The 26,467-nt window shown below is 42.9% G+C and overlaps 3 protein-coding genes across 5 annotated transcripts; all 3 read right to left on the bottom strand.

Moving 5' to 3' along the window:
* Positions 1-39: 39 nt before the first annotated feature.
* iba57 (iron-sulfur cluster assembly factor IBA57) lies at positions 40-2,255 on the bottom strand. Its single transcript, XM_068570925.1, has 3 exons — positions 1,809-2,255; positions 920-1,269; positions 40-748 (listed from the first exon to the last, which is right to left on the bottom strand). The coding sequence occupies exons 1-3, from the start codon at positions 2,144-2,146 to the stop codon at positions 357-359; spliced, it is 1,080 nt and encodes a 359-aa protein (XP_068427026.1). The 5' UTR covers positions 2,147-2,255; the 3' UTR covers positions 40-356.
* A 2,641-nt stretch (positions 2,256-4,896) lies between these two features.
* Positions 4,897-15,868, bottom strand: gjc2 (gap junction protein gamma 2). Of its 3 annotated transcripts, XM_068571379.1 has the most exons (4): positions 15,783-15,868; positions 15,600-15,657; positions 9,374-9,494; positions 4,897-7,265 (listed from the first exon to the last, which is right to left on the bottom strand). In XM_068571379.1, exon 4 carries the CDS (start codon positions 7,234-7,236, stop codon positions 5,980-5,982), a length of 1,257 nt encoding a protein of 418 aa, XP_068427480.1. In that variant the 5' UTR covers positions 7,237-7,265; positions 9,374-9,494; positions 15,600-15,657; positions 15,783-15,868; the 3' UTR covers positions 4,897-5,979. The 3 variants fall into 3 exon arrangements, with proteins under 3 accessions (XP_068427480.1, XP_068427482.1, XP_068427481.1); XM_068571381.1 differs by lacking the exon at positions 9,374-9,494; XM_068571380.1 differs by lacking the exons at positions 9,374-9,494; positions 15,600-15,657 and having other exon boundaries at positions 15,783-15,862.
* A 3,795-nt stretch (positions 15,869-19,663) lies between these two features.
* LOC137782089 (7-alpha-hydroxycholest-4-en-3-one 12-alpha-hydroxylase-like) lies at positions 19,664-21,628 on the bottom strand. The gene has a single exon (XM_068571186.1). The coding sequence runs from the start codon at positions 21,626-21,628 to the stop codon at positions 20,093-20,095; it is 1,536 nt and encodes a 511-aa protein (XP_068427287.1). The 3' UTR covers positions 19,664-20,092.
* Between the last annotated feature and the right edge of the window lie 4,839 nt (positions 21,629-26,467).

Genomic DNA, 26,467 nt, shown 5'->3' with positions numbered 1-26,467 from the left:
ACTAAAATATGGATAAATTAAAAGAAATACGCATTGAGGTTTTGTATTGATTTTTTGCAAGTTTATTCGACAACCACTAATACCATACCACTGATGGCACATCCTGTAGTACCGAGCTGCAATATCGTTTTTTAAATATAATTGTATGATAAATATAACTTTCCAGTCTCAAAAAGAAAAAATGACCCCAAAAAGATTTGATTGCAAAGAGAACAAAAATACTCACAAAATGGGATTCGTGCCACACAGCTGGGAAGCAATGACAGTAACATACTGTACTTCAGGGTTCTGTCTGCAAGAAGTCTGTCAGATGGGATGTGTGTCACATTTCAGGGAGCTATAAAACATCCTCTTCTTCAGTCAATTTTCACATCTTTAGGCCACCAGTCTGGCACAGAAGCCTCAAGTGACACTGTTGCGTCGTCAGAAGATTTGAGTGTCAACGCTTCTTTGGCATGAGCCAAACGAATTAGGCCCAGGCCCAGCTCTCCGACCCCTGCTCGGTGCTTCCCAGCTGGCTTGCCCGACTGCGTTTGCAGCACGGCTCCTTCCTCAAGGTCTCGGACCGGGGCTGACAAACGCACTGGCATCAGGCGTTTCCGAACCACCCCAGTGTGATGAGTCCTGGCTGTGAGCTCCTGGCCAATGTAACAGCCCTTGCTGAAGCTGATGCCCTGCATGTAGACAAGATTTGATTCTAGTGGCAGTGCCAGCCCAGGGGGAAGGTCCCTTACTCCCTCAGGAAGTCCTAGACAACAATGACAGGAAAGGAAATAAACAAAACGTGTCAAAAAAATATCAAAAAGCACATACAAGTACAAGGGCATACGAATCCTTACTTTGTCCTGTTTTTTTCTCCTTTTTTTTCATGCTCCTCTCTACCAAACTGTACATATTCTGACATACTAACTGGTCTTACCTATTGTGTAGCGATGTCTGTGATACTCTCCCGAGTCACCTTTCTGACATGATGCAACGACGTCCAAAGGGTCAATTTGACTGTCCAACACCAATCTCCAGCCCATTTCCCGAGTACGAGGATCGGTGTCCCATACCAGAGCTTTGTCTGGGTAGGAGAGCTCAGGTTTACTGGCCTCTTGACCCGCGTTCTTTTGCTTGGAAAGCACCGCCCATACGGAGAGCTCTGGACAGGGGTTTATGATGACCTTTCTGCGGAGCTTGTACATCTTCAAATGTTTCAAGACGGAGTCCTTAATTGTGCTGTCACACTCTAGGAAAACACGCTGTCCTGCATCGGCTTCTTTCGGGCTGAAAGAAAATACAGCAAATTCAGTGCGTCATGAAAAAAAAAAATCCACCATTAAAACTATACATTCAGTTAATTCATTGTTACTGCATACATTTATGGTGAAAACATGCATTCCCCCAATCTGCTGATTAAACCGAGTTAATGACTTTGTGTATTACTACCCCAGGGAGATTTAAGTAGAACCAAAACATGTGTGCTACATATCGACATACAGTTCTACAAGTGGCAACATTAAACATTGGGCCTGTGCCTTTTTTGTCTTGTTTTTGTATCTATTGTAAAACAGGTCATTGCAACAGCTGGAGAAGTGTACACTTTTGCGTTTTTAAGTTCCACCGACTTAAAAGTCGGAGAGACCTAATTAAACAGTGACTTAAGACAAGGAAGTTTAAACTTAGGTTGGTGCTAAGCTTCAGCTAATGTTTGACTGGGGTGCTGCCAACGAACAGCAACCGCGTTTGAAGATAAGTAACGTCAGCCCCGCCCTGGTGTTGACCGAAACCACGTGGTGAGCAAATGGTATGAAAGTATCCTCCACCTGTACAGCATGATGTCATATAGGGTTCTTCCTTGTACGTTCAGCATATGCGAGTACAGCGCCGTGAGTCCAGGCTCCTCCAGCAGCCCCACGTCGTTGGTTATGATCCCCTGAAGAAACGCGCCCGTGTCTTGTCCTTGGATGTTAAGTAAGGTCCTGTGAGGCAGGTGATAGCACACAAACTGAGCAGGGACGTGTCCCCGGCCAGCGTCCTGGCTGTACCGTCTCACGTCACGCGCTGGAGCCGAAACACCGGAGAGAAACGGCACGCGCAAATACCGACCCGCGGGTTTCGTGGCGGACGTGAACGCTCCCCGAGCGAAACACAGAACCCCCATGTCGCACACGGCGATGCGAGTGTGTTACGTGTGGAAATTAAATGGCCGCTGCGTCTGTTAACAACAGTGGACGGCTACATAACACAGGAGGTCGCGGTTGACTCCGGGCAGCATGGGCTCCATTTTGAAATCCCACAATGCATCGCTTCATAATAAAGCAACCTCGGATGTGTGCGTGACGTTTTGCTCGCGCGGAATGTAGACACTGGTCAGCACGTTACTTGTAAGGACAAGTGTGTTACTTCACTTTAAGCTGTACAGTGGCACTTTATGACATGCAACAAACAACAATATCTAGGGAGAAATTTGAAATGTGCAGGAAACTTTTAGGCCTGCTTGTTAAAATCTGCATGTTGGTCCCCACTGAAGCAAATGCCAAACAATGCATGTGGTATATCAATACATTTCCATATTGGATGAAAACGACCAGACATATTTGCAGTTATTTTATGCTCATGGGGAAATGTTTAGTTTTCTCTGTAAAAAAAAAAACACACCAGCTGGAATTGTTCTTGTTTAGGAACCTGTGTTTATTACATCAGCATCTTTTCAACGAGGTGTTCTTGTTGTTGCATGATATCTGTTGAATGAAAACTATATTCCAGATCACTTTGGTCTCAGGAGGAAGAGGCTGGACGTTGTGATAAAGTTGAACACAGATATCCATTCGGCAAAGATACTACAAAGCAAATGAATACGTGCACAGGTCAATTTCTCAACTCCCGGGTAGAGAAAAAAAGGGCAGCTTCTCTATGTGAAGTTCTAACTTTTGTATTGTCTATCAAAGCATTGTGATTGGTCGAGACTAGACTTTGGTCCTTCCTTCTTGGCTTTGACTCCTGGAATTATCAGTGAGTGTGTGTGCGTGTGCGTGTGCGTGTGTGTGTGTGTGTGTGTGTGTGTGCAGGGGGGTCAGTGAGGGCAAACTATCTCTTGTGTTGTGTGTCTTCAGTGTTTTAAACTCAGCTGTCTTCAAGGCTATGCGACAAATGCGTCTTTAAAAAAGCAAAAAATTGCGCTACGAGAGCGCCTTGAAAAGCAAGTAATCCATCATGTGTTGATAAGCATGAGGCGAGCTAACTAGAGCATTCTGTTTCTCTTATCTGGATGCGACTACGGAAAACAAAGACTTTCAGTTGAACTGTAGTTGGCCTTAGCTGACCTAAGAGGGCAAATATGTTGTAATTCTGTATGGTATCCATTTTGATTTGTATAAGGCCTCAATAAATTCTTATAATCTTATCATATCCATAAATTGTATGATATGTTATTGATTGACTTACCGCATGGATAGAAGTCCAATTCATGCAGTTATCCAGCAGTTATTTTTAATGATCATTATATTCAGGTCAGCAGCAACACAATTGAGAACTATTGTATTGTTATACTGTATAACAAACCGTGACATTGTATAAGTTACAGGCTATGTCTGAACTGAAAAATTTAATCACCTATGCAATAGCTATATTACGATTATGAATGCACAGCAGGCAGTGTATGTGGCTCCACTAAGGCTCTATAAACCTTCACTGCTCTCAGTAAAACCTCTTAACAGATGGGAAAATACACAAAAAAACTGAGGACACACATATCTGCAATTACTGAACAAAATGTGCAACTCATTAGCAGGTAAAAGATTTAAAACATACAATCCTGTTTCTAAGAAAAGGGATGGAAAATAGATAATACAACTCTATGACGTGAAGTGAAAGTACACCAAATGGTTTCCTCCAAGATACAAATGCTTGATAATAAAAAAAAAAATCCAATAAGTGAATGAAGCAATTTTCCAAGATTGTATCGTTAAAGAAACAAACTCGCTGTATTTTGACGTGTCTTTATCAAAAGCTTGGACAAGGCCCCATTGTTCCCTCTGTTTACAATTTGTTGATTTGCAGCAGGTGTGGAATGCCCCTTGATTTAGTCAAAGAAACCTACATTTCTAAGAAGATGACAACTTCAGATACGGTGCATTACGAAGGCGCTTGTCCATATGAATACTGTGATCATGTGTAAATATGGACTTAAGCTACTCATATTTAAGAAGGAGTTTAGTGGGTCAGCTGTTGTATACAGTATACAATGAGCTACTCCAGTGTAGATTAGGTTTTTTGTTGTTTGCTCCACACATGGTGCTACTTATCCAATTTTTAATAGGTGCTTGTCTGCAGAAGTCAATCTTTTAACACATTCACTTTGAGTGTTTTATTTATTTATTTTTCTTACTGCTGATTCTGGAAAAGAGCTACTTTTTCCTTTTAATGGTATTTTCCCATATTTAACATAATACAGTTTCGTTGGTTATAAAAATGATATGCTCTTTCCGCACCAACACTTCGCTACATCAGTAAAAATAATTCTTAACTCTACAGTTTACTGCCCCATACGTTTCAAAATTGTTCTTAAAACATTTACATATACTTAAAATGTGCTGTGGTCAGTCACAGAAGAATCTCAACATCGCATCCCAAAAATGAAATCACTTTTTACAAGTTAGTACAAATTAATAATTTCATGTTCAATAAAAAATACTTTTGTTTAGGATTTGATTGGATCTTTTCTTGTTACAATGTACATGCATTTCTTGTTATAACAACATATTTCTCGTCAAAATTAAACTTAATTGCAAGCTTCTAACTTTGAATTAGAGGTCAATGATGAAAACCTCTCACATTGCAGTCTCCAAGACTCACCAGTGCTACTAGTGTGGTAGAGATGTGTACTATAAAGCAAGAATGCAGAGGTTTCAAATTACTTTATTTGTTCATGAATCAAATACGAGAACAGTCTTTAAAAGTTTTAGGCACTTTGAAGTATGACAACAGTGAAGGCAGGATTAAATATTATTCAGAAACCAATTTTAGAAACAAACAAACTGATCATCTTCAAGACCTCACATGTCTAAACATAAGATAAATATAGAGCTAATTGAAACGCTAAGGATGGGTTTCTACTGTAGGCTATGTGTATACTTTACGTTCCAAGTTCTAAAGCATGCATTGTCTGCTTCCGGTTGTATATCAGTATTTAGTTGAGAGAAGAAAAAAAAAAATCTGATTTCCTATTCACTTACCTCTTTCCCCTTGAAACGTGACACTGCAAGGCTTTGGAAAATATAGAATAGATAAAGGCTTTGCACGCCATGACTGAATATCATCACACTGAGCAGATGTCCACCAGAAGAGCCAGCCCTGTTTCATTATCTTTATCAAAATATTTCACATTTCATCTGCTTCCAGAAACACTCCACCATACTACATCCAAAAATACATCCCGACATGTTAATAAACATCTTTCCAACAATAATCCTCATTCTTCAGAAGTGAGTCATTGTGCATTTGTGCAGTGTTTTTCACTGCATTTTTCATATTTGGATTGAGGGTACAATCACACTTACAAAGTTAGATTAATCCAGTTCAGCGGCAGTCAAGGGTAGATCAGATAAATAGCTCCAAGCGGTCTGTTTATACTTTGACATTTTAGCTGGAATTAGAGATGTATAACTAAATAAGCACATGTTAACCATGTCCAGAAGCTATGGGAAGCACAAAATGACAAACTACAGTCTCAAAGAAGATTTGTGATACTGGATTTTGATCAGTTCCACATGTGTGTGTGTTTTTTTCTTTCAAATTCTCAAAAGCTGTGTGCTATACTCCTTCAGCGGGTGATTGCAAATCTCAATTGTTATTGTCCTAAGTCGCATCGCTCTCACACACGCAATCACACCCACACGCAATCACACACACATACACATGTCCTCCAGCTGTGTCACAGTGCAGTCCTGGAGTCCTAAAAGTTTTAACTGTTAATTTACTAAATTAGATTTATCTCTAGATCCAGACCGAGGTCTTTCCATTTTTCACAATTGTGGCAGTCTTCTCTGTGGCTGACTTCGGCCTCGCTCCTTGTTTCTCTTGAACTGTATTGACCCGATTTTGTTCGGCCATCGTGCCTCCCGATACAGGACTGCTGGTTCCGGATGTTTGCTGGTTGGTTTTGGTCTGATATGTTTGAAAGGCCATGTCGAGCTGTTCCTGGGCAACCCGCAGGTGCCGGTGGAGGCTTGCCAGATCAGACGGGATGTTCTCATCTGGGCTGGTGCACTGCTGCTCCTGGGCCACGTTGGCCATGTTCTGCTCGTGGGTGATGAGGCTGTTGGGGATCCTGCTAGGTTTTTCGGTCTTCATCACGAGGTTGTACCCCGGAGGAGAGGTCGGGATGTTCCGAGAAAACGGGTAGCCGTAGGAGGTCCGTCGGCCCCGGATCCTCTTCATGCGGAGCGTGTCCCGAAACGTGCCAATTCCCAAGTGAAGCATCTCACACACATTTAGCACGAGACAAAGGCAGCTCACCACGTACATGATGAGCAGGAAGATAGTTTTCTCCGTGGGCCTGGAGATGAAACAGTCCACTCTGTGTGGACAGGGTACTTTGTTGCATACATATGACGGACTAACCCGAAAGCCATAGAGGAGATACTGTCCTGCAAGGAAAGCGATTTCAAAAATAGCTCGTGACATGAGCTGGAGAACATAGATTCTCATCAGGCCTTCTTGCATTATTCTCCGGCGGCCGTCGTGTTTCGGTGGGTCTTTTCCAGTGCTGACCACCGGGTCGGGCTTGGCCTCCTGCACCTCCATTGTGTCCTCATAGATCATGGGCTCGGCGTCGTCATCTTCATCCTCCTCCAAGACGTCTTCCAGATGGTGGCTCTCCCTCCATCTGGAGTGAGGACGAGGCTTTTTGCGGAGCCTGTGGTGCTTCCTGCGATCCTCCTCCGTCGTCCGCGCTATCTTGTGGATGGCGTAACCCATGTACATGATGGAGGGAGTGGAGATCATGATGATCTGGAAGACCCAGAAGCGGACGTGCGAAAGCGGGGCGAACGCATCGTAGCACACGTTGTCGCAGCCCGGCTGCTTGGTGTTGCAGGTGAACTTGGTCTGCTCGTCCGAGTAGATGGACTCCCCGCCGACCGCCGTGAGCACGATGCGGAAGATGATGAGCACCGTCAGCCACACTTTCCCCACAAAGGTGGAGTGGTTGTGGATCTCTTCCAGGAGACGAGTGAGGAAGCTCCAGCTCATGTTGCTCTAGCAAGCGAGTCAACTAGAATCTGTAAAGAGAGAAGAAAGAATGTATTTAGTCGGGACCCACTGAGTTGCAGATGTATTCAATGTTTTGATAAATTGCCATTTTGCGCATGGTAATATCACGTTGTTGTTTTTTATTGTAATGTTACAGTTGTATTCCTCATATTGAATGCCTGTGCTGTTTGTGTCCAACGTAAGAAAATCCAGAATAGGGTTTCAGCTAACAGTCATAACCTGAAGGTTATTTTGTCATCTATACATTTCCCAGAGCCCGATGTGGCATTTTAAAAATATCTTATTATATTGTAACACCAATCGAAACCCGAAGATGTTACATTTTTATTTTGACAGAAGAAAAGTTTTTTGACCAAGACATGTCCTAAATGATTATTCGATTCTCAAAAAGAACTGCAGATTTTTCTTCGGTCAATCAATGAATCATGGACTAATCTGACAACCATTTCCAGACCTACAATATAACTAAATATAGACTTTGCCAGCGTGTCAACTGTAGACGAAGATTTCTGGATGTAAATGAGACATTGACAAGCCAAACACAAAACAATGGCTTGCGTTGATTCATGTCAGTGAGAGGGGTGATGTCATCTACACACATCCCGCAGTCCTTCCAACATCCCCTTCCAACACGTTGAAATAGTTTATAAAAGTGTTAAAATGGCAAAGGCAGGAGAGAGAAAAAAGAGAAAAACGCAAGTATCAACCATGCGACAAAAAACAACAACACCAGCAACAACTGCTTAGATTATAGCTCTGACCAAAGAACAGGCTGAACGCTGCAAGAGGGTGACCGGCTGGAGACGCAGAACCGAACTGACAGAGCTCTGAATTTAAGAAAAAAAGCTCATTGTGGAGAGCGTGCTCCACTCCACTCCACTCCACTCCACTCTCGAGAGCCACTTCAGAAACACACTGTACTCGGCATGTCGACGCATCTTCCCCGCCGATGGACAGATGCCATGGAGGCTCACGGTGTCACGCCGCGCCTCTGTGAGGCGGCCGAGGGCCCCCCCCCCCCCCCCCCCCGCGGCGAGGAGACAGCGTCGCGCTTCTGTCCCTCCGTTCACGGGGCAGAGCCGCAACAACTCATGTTGATTTCATGACTGCGGCGCTGTGTTCCCCGGCGTGCGACGTGCCATCTGAGCGAACAGGAGAGGCTTGTTGCTCTGCCACGAGGCCTCCCCTCTAGATCCGGCACCGCTGACGCCGGGGAGAGGTACAGTCACATGGAGGCAGATGGCACCTAGAGTGGGCCACTCATGTCCGCCCCGGGACGGCGTGACAGGAGGGTTCGCTCCACTGGGGGGACTCACGGGTTTGAGCGAATGTGTGCGCGTGCAGCATCAACATCACAACCTAACGCTGGAATGGTCTTGGAGACATCTGCCGGCTGTCGATGTGTCTCGTTGTGTTGATTATTTGCTGCCTTGTCTGTCATTACATTTTTTTAATTTTTTTTTAAGGCTGTTGCCGTTTTATCCAGCTCTGCCCCTGAAAATGCGTTTCGAACCTACGTGGGATTTGTTTGATAAATAAAGAGGCGATTTGGAGTGAAGATAACGCAGCGATGGAAACGAAGACTCTGTTTACGGTCATGCACTTTTGTTTGATTTGTTCGAGTTGAGATGTGTTACAAAGCAACCAGCTCCGAGTCGTAGACGTTTTTCATTTCTAATATTTTTTTTAAAAGGTTCAAATTAAGGAATTCAACATTTCAGAAGTGCAGCTTATAAAATCATACAATAATTCATTTAGAGGTATTGTATTTACAGAACATATATATATTTTTTAATGATAATTCAATTTCATAATATCAACTCTAAAAGAACAAGGGTTGTGTAATAAGGGTTAATAAATTCAATAGTTTGATCGGATGCAAGCCCAATATATTTAACATTATTAAAAATACATCATATTGTATTGGGTGAATAGCTTTTTGGTTCAATTGCTTTAGAAGGATTTTAATTTTTGACAGACTATTAGTGGCATGAAATGATTTTCAGCAGAGCGAAGCCCACAAACAGACACCGCCAACTAAATGAGCATTCACAATTATTCGACAGGATCATAGAACAGAAGCTGTCACAGAGTTTCTTTCAGGCAAACAACCCACCTTGAAAAGTTGCACATGCATTTCCCATCCTGCAGGTCTCCTGTGCCCTCTCTAGATGTCCCCTGCACAGTCTGATCCATCGAATACCACTTCCATCCTAATGCCCTGGCCTTATTAATAACTTCCAGGATGGCAAAAAAAAAACAAAGAGAAAAAACGTCAAAACAATAAAGGAACTTATGAGACGAGACTTTCTATTTAATCCGTTTTCCCACTCTGTGAAGAAGTGAGGTCTTGCCGCTGTGAATGCCTCACATTCTGGCTTGTGTCTGGTTTCTATTACACCAGCCTTCTGCTCAAGAAGGAAGTATTAAAAACAGAGAGGCAGAAGAAAAAAAGAAAAAAAAAAGTCCTCCTCTGGCAAATGACCCTCATCCAAGGGTTCAGACTTGAGGATATCGCGCTGCAGATTGAAAAGAACACCCGGCTGAGGGAGCGTGTTAATCGCAACACAGTCAACCCCCCCGCCCGCCTCCTCCAACCCAACGCTCATGTGCAACGTTTGTAACACAGATGATGAAGGTCTCTCTCTCTCACCCTCTCTCTCTCTTTCTGAGTCTTACTTTTTCCTCTCTCTCTCTCTCTCTCTCTCTCTCTCTCTCGCTCTCTTTACATCTCCATCAATGTATCTCAGCTTCTTGCAGGTCAACGTCCTCATGCCCTCCCACTATTCACACAGCAACAGCTGTAGCTCACTTTGAGAAAGAAGGTCGCGCATAGAGTTGCGGCACACTTACGAAAAGGTAATTCATCCACACCATCCATCCTCTTGACTTACACCAACACACACACACACACACACACACACACACACACACACACACACACACACACACCGACCACAGTAAATGCAGAGAAGCAACCTCTATGTTATCTGTCAATTACATAACGGTTTACAGCGCTTGTCCCTCATGAAGAAACAAGTCTTTGGAGACAAAGGCGGGGAGTTTGAGGACAGTGTCACCGAGACATAAGCCACCTTGCCTCAGTGCAGATCCGCTAGAATGTAACCAGCAGGTACGCTCAGTCATATCAAGTGTCATAATATTTAGATCCTCCGTCCAGGCAGATGGCCAGACAACGGAGCAGTGGACAGGTTGCTCTCCACACTCCCGCTACACCTACTTTTCCGACCCGATGTTTATACTTTCGAGCTCTCACTGCGGCCTGCGGAGCGCAGTGGCATCGCCGCACGTTGTCACTCGAGGCGTGAGATGGATTTTTTATTTTTTTTTTCATATGGTGGCAAGAGGAAGTCTCCTTCGCACTCAGACCTTTTCTTTCTTTCTTTTTTTTTTTTTTCCCGAATGTCGGAAATAACAGGACAAAGTGCAGACGAGGGGGTGATTCATGCAGCGTTCAAGTCGGGGAAGGAATTTCCCCGTCGCTCTACTTTATGTGCCAGGCCTTGCTGTGAAGTTCGGGAAGGGATTTAAAGTCACCTACTTTTAATAAAGGACAGATAAACGGGTTAGTGTCTGGCTTGTATTAATGAAACGTGTCTGTTCATTGTCACAGCGACCATATTATTTTAATGTTGCTTTCACAAGGCCCTCAATAATCCTTAATTACGACCTGTATGCAGCCATACAGCCAAGAGTAACGCTCCGCATCAGAGAAATCCCCATTAATCAGGTCACGCTTTCAACTCGGTTCCTCAAACGATGAAGCATTCTTGACTTCCTCGGTCTCGAGACGGTGTCACGGATATACGAGTGTTATGATGAGTTACAAAACAAAGACGACCGCAGTCAGACATGTCAGGGACGAGCGAGTGCAAGCGCATGAAAAAAGTCTTCGCATTTTAAATCGCGTTCTGTTTGAGTGGTTTGTGGCGGAAAGAAGGCTCGGAGAGCCAGCCATCTGGGCCTGCAGGAGCCGTGGCCCCGAGGCCTGGCCTTCAGGGGGCCCCTCTCCGTCTGACTGAGGAGATGTGGCGTAGCGAGCACCCCTGGTGCAGCACTGGAGATGAGAAGACAGGGGATGCTGCTGGAACGAGTGGAGCATTTGGGATTTGGACATGTGCTATCCCTAAGGGACGGACACGCACGTGTTTTGAAGCTGCAGTGCACTGCTCCGCGTCCAAAATCTTCCCGTCATCCAAAAGACACAGATGGTCCAGAAGAAGGTTACGTGAACGTTCAAGTAAAAGTCAATTTGAGTTTATGTTCCTCAAGAGTCAGTTGGTAGAGCTTGAGAGGGTTTACAAGTAACGATGACTGATATGATTTCAGGTCATAAATGATGTAAACTTGCAAAAAAGTTAAATTAGTATTTTTGGACAATGTATCAAAAATGGGGATATTTATTTATTCATCCATCCTGATAACTCACAGTTCTAAAAGTCGAACATGCCCTATAAATAACCCTTATTCTCTCCTTATTGTTGTTTCTTATCAGAACCTCAAATGTACTAAAAGAAACCAACATATTTAATCGATTCTGCATTTTAATTCTTGTAAAACCGACAGTTCATTTCACTCTGCTTCCACAGGAGCAGCATTTATAATATTAATTGGAAATACTGTAATTTTGGCAAAAAGGGAATTATGAAAAAAAAAAGATTTTGAACAATTAATTAGTCTTTGAAATTGCCTTCAAACATTTGAATTGCACACAGTTACTTCTAACAAAAACAAATGTGCACAAACGCACGCAGTCAAACCAATGACTGTCTGCTTTTGAATGTGTCGTCCCTTTTGTCCTCTGACAATTCAGGCGATTCTAGCTTTGGGAAACTGTAGTTCATGTTGATAAATATTGATTGGACTGCCCAGAGCCGGGAAAATATCAAAGTATTCCCCTGTAAGACATTGTTTGACATTGCTCTTGTCACAAGGTCTGGCATCATGTGACAGCCAAATAAGAATGTTAAATATTCATTAGTTTGTGGTTATAATTAGTGTTGCATGTAAAATAGAGCGTATCTTTTTTTTTTTTTTAATTTTTCCAGTTGTGGTAGCATCTGTGAGATCTAAATAACTGTAAAAAAAATTAAAAAAAATCTAACATGACAGCTGACAATTAAATAAGAAGGCAAAGAAAAAAATAACTGGGAAAAAAACCCCAGCAAAAATGCTGGTTGCTGAATTTAAATCAAATCCTAAATTCATTGCATTTCATAATTATTAGAATTTCCACATAATGATTGTGCTATTCCCAGACAGCTTCACCTTTAAGAGGTCACTGGGAGCTGTGAGGGTTTGCAGCGTAGCCGATGTGTTGAAGTGATGCAACATGGAGGAGTGAACATCTCCACAACTCTCCTTGGCCGCCACCAATGTCATCGCAAGAGTTTTCTTCCGCATGTATTTACTGAATAAAGTTGATGCGAGCAGACTGGGGGCTGTGGAGGTCTGTGCTTATGTAACAGATCAAGCTCCCCCATGTGACTTGGATGCCCCCCCCCCCCCCTCCTCCTCCCTCAGAGAAAAGAGTGGCACAAGACACCAGAGCAAAAACATGCAACTTGGTGTTTGGACTCCTCCCCCCCTCCCCCCCCTCCATCTCTTCTACAACTATCATTAACTGCTCTTACCAGGCTGTGGGGGGCTATCCCATAGGCAGCCTGAGAGTGGTGGCAGTCCCATCTCATTTGTTCATTTTCCTCCCAGTTTCTCAGCCGAGCCTATCCTACCCCCGGGGTGAGTGCGTCCCGTGCCAGTTTAACTGAGGCTGGACTCCACTGAAGCGACTGAGATGAAACGCCTTGAGGTGGATGCCAACAACTTCCCTCAGCCGGGGCTCTGCGTCTCCCACATGAGCAAAGCAACTTGTAATGAAAATGAGCAGCACTGTACAATTACACAAAAACAAACAACTTATTGTGCTCCTGTTCGGGTCAGATAGTCAGTCAGTAACTTGACAGGTGAAGACCTCATCTTCATTCTCTACTCCACATCTGGACTCATTAAAAAAAAAAAGCAATTGATGTCAAACTTTTTAAAGTGCTGGATGTCTCATGTTGAATATGAGGAAGTAGATTGTGTCCTATTGGAATTGGCCTGTTTCCTGTCCCAGAAGAAGGTTACATTAATGTGACTTGCCTGACAAAGTCCAATCATTTGGTAGTAAAGCGTTATATAAAAAAAGAGATAATTCTCATACATGTTCATATAGTAGGAAGTAATAAAGCGTTGCATCAGTGGTGCCTCGTCCATGAGACATGGCTGTAATGACTCACAATCTGATATGAGCCGAGTTGTTCCCAGTTTCTCGCAAACTGTGTGCCAGTTCCTTTCTTTCACGGGGAAGTCGTGAACACTGGAAATATGCAGTACATGTCCAGTGCTGCCATGTCACGTTGGGTTATCTTGCTATCAACTAATTGAAAGGAAGCGATTAGATGGAGCGAATGTCAGAAGAAAATGAGATAATAGTGTTGAGGAACAGACTGCTTTAATATCAGTGGAAGCGCATGTTCCACTGATATTAAAGTCCACCATGAGCTGTTTGGAGGTGAGACCGATGACGCATATTTGACACATTACAATTAAACACTCGAGCGAATCACTCAAATGTATTCTATTCACAAAAGTGTTTCTCAATTGTTTTATTTTCAAACTGATTTGCTGAGGAAGGTTTGCAGGGGGGTACAATTCGACACACAGCTCCCCGTCCAAACAAACACAATAACAACGCTTTGCTTGCAGGGCTGCGGGGTGTTAATCTTTGACATTATCTTGTCTTAACTGGCCATGTCATGGGCGGATCAGGGGCAGGCCCAAAGGAGCAGCAGACCTAGTCAGGGTCATTTGGACTACCAGAGATCTGTGTACTGCAAGTCCTTCCTTCCAGATGCCTTCGTGCCGTTGCCCTTCTCCAATTCAGTGAACTCCTGGCAGCGACGCTGCAGGATCCCACTGGTAATAGTGGTAATGCTCTCTCTCGCGCGCGCACGCGTCTATGTGTGCACATCCTGTATGGCGCACGAGGAAAAGCTCAGCTTTTTAGCCAGCGATAAGAAAAGGCAATCTATAGAGCAAAAGGCAGTGGTTTAGGGAGGTCACAGATAGGGAGCCAGATTCACCTTCAAGGTTAATGATTGTGTGTGTGCCGGTAATCATTGTCTGCGTTCACGAGATACAAGAAGGAATACCTGAATCGAGGGATGTGTTTGCTTCGGAAGCCTTCATGTAATTTGTCTACTTTTCTCTACTTTTGTTCGTGGACGTTTTTATCCACTAGATGGCAATCGTGTGTTATTATGTTACAGCACGGAGTCCTGGAGAATGCTCGAAAACATTTTGGAGAAGAAGTCAACAGTTGAAATTCCTCCCTCATGTCAATGACCTGCCAATATTGTTTTCACTGGCCAGCGATGACGGAGCATGTCTGCTATCAGGAGCATTGACCCAGTTGACACAAAGTGCCATGAGTTGGAGAAAACAAAAACCTGTGCAAGATCCTCTTGATAAACATCACATCAGATGACTTTTTGACGCATACTTTAAGGTCGAGTTTCAGGTATTCAGTGCGTCTCATCACGATAACCCGAGGAGTGTAAAAATACCGACATCCACAGCAGAACACATGGAAGCTACATCAAAACAGGAAGGGTTGTTTTTTTATGAGCTAGACTTTAGTCTCATTGTTTCCAGCTTTGGTTTCCTGTTACACTCGCACCTCCTTGTCCCAGGAAAAGCTTTTTTTCCTTTTGTTGATTTTAAGAAACATTGGATGTCCTGTTTTAAACGCTGCCCATTTAACAATCTTCAAACTACAGCTTCATGACTTTGTCTCCCTGGGAGAGTTCAACGCTCTGATCAAAACTGTGCAGCATGAAAAGGGGAATTGCTCTTCCTAAACTGGAATGAGTATTGTTCATCTGTTTCATTCTGTTCATTACATAGTCTATTTTTAATTGTCCCTTGTCTATTTTCGACATGCTTTATTGTTATACTTGTGTAACCTCGTGCTGTGTGCTATCTTGGCCGGTCTACGGTAGCAAATGAGATATGGATGTCAAGAGGCTTCCGAGGTAAATCAAGTTTTAAAACAAAACTATTTGAGCCTTTTGCTCAGATAATTTCACAAAAAAAGTCCCCCGATTTTCAAGTAGAATACAAAATGTAAAACACGGACACCATGTGAGACAACAACACAATGGCACTGAATGACGGCATAGTGTTAAGCCCCACTTAGGGTCTCTTAAACCACCCCAAATTAAGATTAAATATCATTTTCTCAGCTGATGTTGAGTCAAAAAAGTAACAAGCAAACCTACTTATTTTCTGCCACTTCAAGTCCCACAAACTTCTATTTCTCCGGTTGAACTCAAACGGCTGGTAGAAGAAAGAAAAAAAGGTAACCTCCACTGATGCACATAAAGCCAACATTTGCATTCTGTGAACACAAACATCCACAGCACCACCGTGAAAAGAAGTAGAATAATAAAGGCTGTGCCTACCTGTCCATGCGGATAAAGCAGGAGCTTATTTCATGCTCATATGGGTCATCTTGGGCAGGCGTCCAGAGGCATCGTTTCACTGCTCAGGCTCAGAAGCAGGATGAGAGAGACAATGGGTCATTTTTCTTCAAAACCCCTCACCACCAAGTACAGGAGACCAGCATCCGGTCAAAGGCGCCATTGTTCCCCAGCCCGTCCGCCTCCACTACCGTGACGACTGACTGTTTATTTATTTGTTTCAGGATGATTCCTATACTACAACCCCGTTCATTCACCCAGAAATGACGTGACTTTGCTCTTGACCTCCAAAACGTAGCCTTTTCACGATATAGCTTTTCTCTCAGTGTGCCTAAGTGAATGTGCATGTTGGAATGACATGTGAGAATATGTACTACCACCATATCCTGGTTATTTCCAACATAATTGCATCTTTTTTTTTTAGGTATTTAGCCTGATTTTTTTCTGAGTTTTCTACATTATATGACTTAAATCTTTCCAGGCACTTATATTGTGCATTTTTACATGAAGGTGCCACCCTGTGTTCAATGTCAGAACTGCATGTGTACGTTCACCTTGATTCCCTCAAAGATAAAAGAAAACAACAAAACTACACTATGGCGTCCACACGCATGCCTTCATGAGATTGTTCCTGCACTACATGTGAGCAAAACTTGACACGTTGAAGAGATATTGGCAGGTTCCCTTAAGCTTTGGCTATTTCAGCTTTTTTGACCCTCGACTGCATTACAAATTCGGTTCATTGGTCGTATTTGTTTTGTAGCCAGGCCTTGAATTGATTTCTATTAGTTTGTTTAGAACGGCCACACCGTGCTCTTGCTCCTTGATTTGTTGAACTTTAACTTGTGTGGACGGAGCATCTCCTACCTTGTGAGATCAATTCCACTTTGCCCTATTTCACGCTTTTGTGCAATTTAACCTCGTATGAGTCAAAAGAGGAGTCCGAAACATCTTGCAGATGGACACGGATAAAAGGGCCCGGAGAAGACCAGGATGCCACCTCCATGAGGAGGGCCGTGGATGAGGATGAAACTCTTGTGGAGCGGGCCTGGCACGCGGCCTGCGGAGGCTCCACCCCCACTGCATGATCAGCTTGTGTGATGAAGTCACAGAGCCAGTGAGAGTAACCCTGTTATGACATATCCATGTTCTACGAGCGCAGTCTGTTCTATAAAACAGCTGTTGTGAGACAGACACAACACGCAGTTGATGAGACACTTCCTCTGTGTCATTGTGATGGCGTTGGTTCAGACTTTAGGATTAAATTCATCATCCAAGCAAGCTCTCCAGACCTCCCTGTTGAAACTCGCCTTCACCTCCCGCCCATTACGTGACGTTACATTTTTACATGACGTGACTCAGTTTTCTTCTGTACCAGAAATGTTCTGTTTATTTGCCCCTTTGTCTTTCTATTTTTAGTTTTGTTCTGTTTGTCACTGATCCACGGAAAGCGTTTTTGGAGTATTTAGAAAAGCCCTCTCTGATATGAAAGTATTATCAGATAGATAGATAGATAGATAGATAGATAGATAGATAGATAGATAGATAGATAGATAGATAGATAGATAGATAGATAGATAGATAGATAGATAGATAGATGACTTTATTGATCCCATGAGGGAAATTCAGGATCCAAATAGCTTAAGACATCACACAACATAATATATACATACACTCACTACACACACTATTAAAAAAGATCGTCAAAAAAAATGAAAAACACATCATTCAAAGTTGAGTGAGAAGAAGACCAGGCTGGGGTGGAGGAGGGATTTGGCAGAAGAGTTGCTGTGCTCCTGTTCTCGCTGATCAAATGGCAGGATGTTGAGACACCAAAGAGCATACACGTTAAGGTAGAGACACATCGTTATCGACCAACTTTTGAAGGTTTAGGTGCATCGTCAGCCTGAGCCTGGCGGGAGTGCCGGCTATAAAGATGCAACACCTAAACATGGGGGCTGGTTGCCCTCTTGCCTGGCTGGCTGCTCTCCTGCGGCTGACAATGCAGTTCATTAGTTTCGTTTGTGCCGCCATTGTGCCATGTCGTAACAATATGAGCATGAAAGGTGAAACCTGCCTTTACTGTTTTTGTCCCACTGTCGCTGCAAATGGAGGTGAAAATATGTGACACACATTTTAAAAGGACGTAATCTAATCCAAGTGCCCAACCACCAACCACAGGGCTAGAAAACACCTCTCTGACCTAGTCTCAAATTACACAGTGTAAATTCTGCAAAGGCAGTAGTTATTGGAGGATTAACAAAGGTTGTATTTCCTACAGGCTGATCACAACGTTTTCAGTGTTCCTGTATTTTTTTTTCTCCATATTTGACGCTGGAATCGGGCAGCTGGGTAACATATGGTCAACAAAGTAACCCATGAGGTTGTTTCTCTAAAGTTTCCTCTATGTTGTAATATTTGACCCTGAAGTACAGCACATGGCATTGATTAGTACCAGATGTGTGCATGTGTTTATTCCTGTGAGTGTGTGTGAGCAATCAACCCACAGCAATCACTCGGGATGCCTTTATCACTTACTTCAAAGCAATTGTTCTTTTTAACATAGTGATAAAAATCCTACTTCTCCAAAATGTCCACATCTTTTGGCCTTTTTAAAGTGAAGTGCGTTGTGAAAGTCCTTTTAAAGTATGTGGTTCTCTCAACCAATTGAGGAACATTTAGTGCATCTTTCAGTTGAGAGGTCACACAAAATAAACAAAAGATTAATTTTTACTAAAATGGGCTATTATGTTGTTGCCAAGCACTTTCCCCTGCGGGTACTGGGGATTTGCAGAGCCCCACCCTCGCTAAACTATACAGATAAAGTATCAAGTAAGAACAATTACGGAGAAAACTAGAGAGTTTAATTCTGCAGGGACGTATTCATTTGCTTTCACTGCAGTCTGACGAGGATGCTGATATGTGCCAAAATAAACAAACGATAAAGCATGTGCAGTTGAAAAACAGACAGCGTCTCCTGACAGATATCTGGCTGCCGTGGAGCAGAGAAGAGCGACGTCTTAACACCTGCAGTAAACTGAGCAAAGATAAACATACTTTCAGGGAATGGATCAGGAATTTTATTTTCCACTGTAGATTCAATTGCAAAAATTGCTATCACTCTGTTTATTGTTAAATGCCATGCACTTCACACGAGGAAAAAAACTCATTGGATGTGAAAACATATACATGGCCATAAATGGTTCTGATTCTGAAAGTGTATTCCCAGTTAAGTTATGAGGGAAACGTGTTTTTCCCGGATCATGTTTGCGTAACATAACTAATTGGTTATGTTTAGGCAAGAAAACTACTGGGATAGATAAGTGTCTTACATTAATATGTTTATTACGTGACTTACATGCCTAAATTTAACAAAACAAGTGATGGTTGACTTTCATCGACAGCGACTGAACTGTCCACCTCCACTTCCTTCCTACTTAGACTTGAGCTATGAACTATGATTACAAAGGTATTTCTGAAACGGCATAATCCTAATCTGGGACAAAATCTGTTTCCGTCCAAAAAAAAAAAAGTTTGACAATGCACTGTTGTTGGATGGGACGGAATATTATTTTTTGTAAACCAGTGTTTCTTTCCCTTACCTGTGTCATGTCCCTCCCTCCCCCTCTCCCCCTCCTTCTTTGCTTCATTCCTTCCTTGGACTTTCTCTCTCTATTTCTCTCTCTTTCCGCTGTATTATTGCAATGTAACTATGAAACAACAAAGTTATTGATGAACCCCTCAATAGTGTGACAGTGTGTTCTGGTTTCATCCGGTCAAAGACACATATTCGGTCTCATTTGGTAAAACACAGCTTTATTACCGCTTGAAAAACAATCTTAAAAACAAGCATTATGGCACAATCATGTTAACAAGCTTTAAACCCAACCATGACCTTGTTGTAGGACCAGTTCAGTGACATTCAATGCATTCCAGATTGCTTACTTGATTGACATATAAAGTATCACAATCACATTAGTCTATAGCTAGATGACAGTGACCCTCTCTGGTTTTAAAGTTACACAAGCACAGAGGAATTTAAATAAAGACAAAGGAATGGCGTCTCTGCTTTTTTTTTAAAAACATTTTTGTTCCCACCCCTCCGGAGACATGTAAAGAGATTACATAGAGATAGAGATACATTGTTTATGGTCTTGCTTGAAGGAATTACGAGACAATATTTCATTGGCCATGTAGCATAGCATAACAAAACCCACAGTTTGAACCATCAATTTCCGAAGCCACATCATCATTCATTAATATGAAAATACAAATCCCAACGATTGATTGTTTCAATATCGGAGTCTGTATCGGAACTGAACGTCTCTCTGGGGTTGCATCGACCCGAATCCCCAGCGCCTGAAGTCAATCTCGGGTATCTTCTCGTCGGGGTTCGTCAGCTCAAACTCAAAATAAACCAACATGAGGAAAACGAGTTGTTTCAGCTCATTGGTGGCAAAGAAACGCCCCGGGCACATGGAGACCCCAGCACCCCAGGGCATGTTGTAGTACTTCACCTTCTTCCCTGCTTTAAAAAAATCAGTTTTCTTGCTCCCATCTGGATTGAGAAAGCGGTCGTATTTGAAGGACAGCGGATCAGGGTGGATCTCTGGATCAATGTGAACGGCGATGTAAGGAAAGACTGACATTCTGTCGCCCTTGCGTATGAGGTATTGACGCCCGTCCGCCATCTTGAACGTCATATCCTGAAGCACCGCTCTGGTGAGGAGCGGTGCGGCAGTGAGGCGGAGGGTCTCCTCCACGACACTGTCCAGGACCGGTGTTTTCGTCAGCATTTCACGGGTCAGGTTGATTAAAGGGCCCCCGCGTTGGACTTTCTGTCCGAACTCCGTCAGAAGCTTATCGACCTCTGCCTTCACCGCTTCCAAGGCCTCTGGGTGTTTCATGAGGAAGAGGAGCAGCCAGAATGCAGAAGGCCCAGTGTTGCCCTGAGAGGCCCAAAGAAGCACAAACATGTACCTGTTTATCATCGATTCCTTCATTCCCATCTCCTCTTTGGCCTGCTGCATGTCCCAAATCCAGCGGCTGATGTTGTCTTTGTTCTTCATCTTTTGCACTGACAGACTGTTCCAGAAGAATCCCATGAGCCTCTTTGCTTCCAACCGTTTCCTTGGTGGCAGGACCCCATAAGCCAGGTTGGGAAAGAGTTGATCATATTTACGAAACTCGAGAAATAAGGCTTCTGACTCGGCTCTGTCTTTCTCTTTGGCTTTCTCCTCACTTAATCCTGACTTGTGTGGCTCGTTGCCATAGAGAGATAAGTAGCCAGCCCTAAAAGCTATATTGTAGCTGTATGTGAACAGTCCGTCCTCAATCCATGCATTTTGGTCTGTAGAGGAGCTAATGTTGTGCAGCATGAGGTTCTGCAAATTATTCATCATGGCTTGTGTCATTACCTCCAGGCCATCTCCCTTCAGGTGCTTGTTGCTAGACATCTGGAGAAGATTGTGTTCGTCCTCAATAGCCGAATAACCAAACACTTTGCGCACCAACTGCACCGCGAACTTGGAGAAGTCCAATTTTTCGCGGCTCTCCTTCACAAGGGACCCAAACGATAGCGGGTCCTGAAGGAAAGTGATGTAAAACCCTCCCATCTGTATCGTGAAGACGTCCCCGTGCTTTTCCTTCATCCTCTCTAAGAACTTCAGCGTGTTCCTGCGAAACTCCAAGACATGACCCAGCCAAGGAACGGGCCCTTTATCCAAAGGGGGTTCTCCCGGTCGGCGCTGTCGAAACACCCCGAGAAGGTACAGTCCTCCAATCAGAGCGGCGAGGAAGCCGAGGACGATTGGGAGCAGCAGTCCCATGTCTGATCACTCTGACAGCCACACAGGGATTCTGAGTCAAGGTTCACATGCAGCATAATATTTAACTAGACTTTTGCTCCTCCCTTTCCTCGTGGGATGGGTTTCAGTATTCCTGGAACTGCCTCCTCCATGGCTTTTTTTTTTTTTTTTAAAGCAGAAAAGTTAAAGGGTTCAAGAGAAGAGAAGAAACATGACTAACCACTTTCGCTGTGTAACATCAGTCAACCTTAGTTGACAGAAGCGAAAGTTTTATGCATGAAATCAAATTGAATTATAGGTACTTTACAAACAAGCCATGCTATACAACTGCTTATATAACTTGTTTTGCCCAATTTTTTTTTACAGAAGCTGTTGACAGAAACACAGAAAGATGCAGGACACTGGCCATGATGATGAAGCAATAAAAAGAAAAATAAGAAACTTTCCTAAAATTCCTAAATAGTGAGAAAAACACACACATGCTCCATTTGTTATTTATGTGTGTATACGCAAAAAAAAAAAATTATAATATTAACTTCTTCGTTTGAATGCTAATATCCTCTCGAATGCTACACATGTTAAGGAATACAGTTAATTTGGTATCTTATGTTAATTTTGTAATATAAAATGGTCACACCACACCGAATTGTTGTAAGTATATCCTTGACCCTGACGAGAGTTCATTTACTTGCTCAAATGTGGCAATCAGCTGTTTTATCATCGCAGCTCGACACACCTTACACCAGCAGGTTCAGGAGATTGTGTTCACTCGGTCAAGGACAATATATATGATATATTTCAAAGCCATCTCGTGAGATCCTTAGACCCTGGCTTCATAAAATAGGATTATTTGGTCATAAATTAAAGCGGAAACATTACTGAACTGTAATCGCAGGTTTTAGTGTAACAATATGAACACAATCTATGATACACCTGATAAAATTGGACCTTAGCTATTTGACAGATTACGAATGCATGATGTGAATGCAACAGGAGCTCCTAAAGAGAAGATCCTAAAGAGAGCTGACACGATTACATCATGAGGGTTACACGATTTCCCACCATCATGATGGCCCTGTAATAGAACCACATGTAAAGTGAGATAACTGCATTCATTCTTCATTATGCTTTCTGCCACATTGTTAAAATAAAAGTGCTTCTAGACTAATACTCACAGAACCAAATTCACCACTTTTTGAAAAGTTGCTAAGAAAAAAGAGAAGCAAAATGACAACTTCCCACATTGTATTTCAACATGATGTCTGAATTGTTTGATGTCTAAAGTCTGTTTTGTGTTGTTCCGAGGAGGTAGTGGACTTGTAGCGCCACCTGCTGAAATGTTTTCTGCTATTGGGAGAAGAAAAATGCAAAACGCTGCAGCTACAGGGTTACATAAATGTACTCGACACCGTGTGGTAAAATCATCGATCGGGACATTTATTGGTTGCAAGGAAGGAGACAGAGTCAGAAATACAACGTAAGGCCTAACACATCGCATAAGACTGCTCCTTGATCAAGCAGAGAGTTACCTCGTAAATACAATAATCACACAATCACAGAAGCTCTGGTGACGTCTTGCACTTATTGTGAACCTTCCTCCTTCATCCGATGGATATGTTTTAATCCATAAACAAAAATGATGTGTTTTTTCTTCAGTCTGGACCATAGAGCTACAGCAGATCACTTGACACTCAAACTGAATTTTGTCGTAGACAAAGTTCCCAGTGGAGTAGTAATTAGGGTAAAGTTCACTCATACGTCCCTGGCCATGAAACATTGTATATGATAATAAGAAAAATATATGATTATTAATATAACAGTAAAACAGTACACGATTAAGTGTATATTTTTGAACCTTTTGTTCACTGTCACACCGCCCAGACTGTGTGAAACATGCAAGCTACTTTCATTCAGAGGAGATACATTTCATTATTGTTTTTAATGAGTTTAACAGTGCTTTAATGTTGTGTCGGCTTTGAAAGTTATATATATATATCAATGGATCCAGTTTAGTGTGAACAGTTCAGATAAAAAAAGATATTAGCACAAGAGCGAGCAGCTGAGACTGAGCAAAATAAGCAAGTACCAATCATTAATATAAGTTTTCAGCCAACGAGTTTGGAGAGGCTTGGAAGTACTCGGCAACTACAGGAGACCATCCCCCCCTCTGAGGACAATCACCGACTAGCCGACGACTTGAATGGGTTCTATTGCAGGTTTGATAAACCCACTTCCACACCGCCCGTCCACCCCATTATCGAACAATCACCACCTCCACTCTCTGTCTCCTTCTCACCTCTCCCATCCAACCCCCCACCGACACTGAGGATCTGCCAAGAGGATGTGAGGCGGCTCTTGTACAAATTGAATATCAGGAAGGCTCCGGGCCCAGACGGTGTGTCCCCCTCCTGCCTGAAAATCTGTGCTGACCACAGATCTCGGACCACAAAAGGATTAGCGGTGAGGGCAGAGGTCACAGCAAAGGTCAAGAAATTGCAGAAAAACCGATGCAATCAGGTCAACAGGCTGAGTGTGTTCAGACTTGGACTTTTAACTACTCAGCTGATAAGTAAAGATTATGATCATTTCAACAGTTTCATCTCAAGTTATAAGTTATAAGACTCTTTTTAAACTCCTGGGAACAGCTCAAATAGTGGTTCCATAAAGAGGAGGCTTCCAGTGGCTGGGACAGGATTCTGTACTACCAGGCCAGGAACACACTGACGAGGAGATCAGAGGAGCTAAGAAGAGCTATACTGAAAAACTGGAAAATAAAGTTTTCAGCCAACGACCCCTCGTCAGTTTGGAGAGGCCTGGAGGTACTCGCCAACTACAAGACACCGCCCCCCCCACTGAGGACAATCACCGACTAGCTGATGACCTGAATGGGTTTTATAGCAGGTTCGATAAGCGCACTTCCACCTCGGCGTCTACCCCATCATCGAACAATCACCTTCACCACCTCCACTCTCTGCCTCCTTCTCACCTCGCCCATCCAAACCCCCCACCGGCACTGAGGATCTGCGAAAAGGATGCGAGTCGGCTCTTCCACAAACAGAAGTTCAGAAAGGCTTTCGGGCCCAGACGGTGTGTCCCCCTCCTGCCTGAAAGTCTGTGCAGCTGGCCCCCATCTTCACGCTGATCTTCAACTGATCACCGGAACGGTTTAAAGTGCCCTCTTGCTTCAAGCGCTCCATGATCGTCCCGGTCCCCAAGAAATCCTCCATTTCAGGATGAAATGACTACGGACCCAACAGAGTTTTATACACATACAATTATTTTGGAAATGTTTGCCCTTCCTCTTCCTGCTGTTCTTCACAGTGTCCTCCTTCCTCCCCTCATGCATTAGCCTTTGGCTGCATGTTTGGAACATGTTGAAGAGGAAAGAGTGAGGGACAGAAAGACAAAATAGCCGACGGAACCTAAACGATAATAAGATGAATTCTGTTATTGTCAGAGCTCAGCAATATAGTTACATTTAGAAGAACACTGATACATTTCCACCACATTACTTTGAGACTGCCACCAAATACACCCGTTTCTAATAAAGGTCAACGATCATAAACTTTGAGGCAGACACTTGCATATGAAAATATGAATATGTGTGACAAGATAAATAATAGCTTACTGCTAAGTGTAAAGATGATTGAGTGATTTATTGTGATATCCCCTTGTTTTGCAGTCTAATTTGGAACTTAAAGAAAATGGAAAACAGAGCACTCTCACCTCAATACTGGTTAGCTCATTCACCACTGGGTGGAGATGTTTTCTTTATTTACAGCAGGACTGTGTGCCTCTGAAGCCGTTTCCATTTGAACAGTCCTTCAAATTTCCGTGTCATGTCCTTGTCTGTGCTGTGCACGAGACTAAGTGAAAAATGGATTATTTAATCATTTTTTAAATTATTTCTTTAGGTCTGCAACAATCAGCCGAAAACAATATGAGGTATGACACTAACACTCTACAACAAAAGGACAATAAAATATGTTTATTCAATTAGGTTCATAGAGGTTGTCTGGGAGATAAATGGGGAGCATTTGCAGACCTTCCTCCTGCACATCAGGGCCAGGGACATGATCAGTGGGGCCTGTTAGTCCATAACTAAATAAAGGAAATGCCACAAGCTCATTAAAGCATCAAAGCTGTTTTTTATTCCTATTCTCAGGGGGGAACACAATGCATAACTTCTAAACATACATGGCAAATTGCTAGTAATAAGATGAAAAAGATTAATTCTGAGACAGCCACATTGGTTTCAGTTGTTTTTGTTTTAAACACCCAGACAAACTGACGCTACCATAATTCATACTGTAAGTGGATACTATCTATTTGATCATATAAAAGTAATGACATATTATCATTACTATCATATTGTCAGATTTTTATATTTCCATGCATTTTTATTACAATAATAACAAAACAATGATTACAAACAAGATGAGCTGCCATATGTAATATTTCAAGTGTTTGAAATGTGGTTCATCAACTTAAAAATGTCTCCCATCAACACAGATCCTTAGATTAGGATCGTTTCCTTGTGACAATTTACTCTACAGGGTGCAGCACGTTGGTGAAACGTGCAGCCACAAACGTCTCGACCATGAGGCGACTGTCATCCCAGAGATCAACACGTGAAGCAAGAGGATTCACGGTCATCTACATCCTCATTTTTTTTAAATTTCAGTAAGACAGGCAATAGCGTAAGGAGAGATGACATACAAACGTAAACAGTGTGGTAATAAACAAATAGTTTGTTTGACAATTGAAGAGATGCTAGTTTCTCTCGCTTCTCTGGCGATGAATTACATCTCAGACAACACGCCTGTCCGAGTAGGACATATATCATCTATTCGTTTCGTC

This window comes from Clinocottus analis, unplaced genomic scaffold (assembly GCF_023055335.1).
Source record: "Clinocottus analis isolate CAN_PGR_092001 unplaced genomic scaffold, fCliAna1.0.p SCAF_11, whole genome shotgun sequence".
In the NCBI taxonomy this organism is placed as follows: Eukaryota; Metazoa; Chordata; class Actinopteri; order Perciformes; family Cottidae; genus Clinocottus; species Clinocottus analis.
The sequence above is the reverse complement of the archived record's forward strand: the minus strand, read 5'-3'. Positions and strand labels throughout refer to the sequence as shown.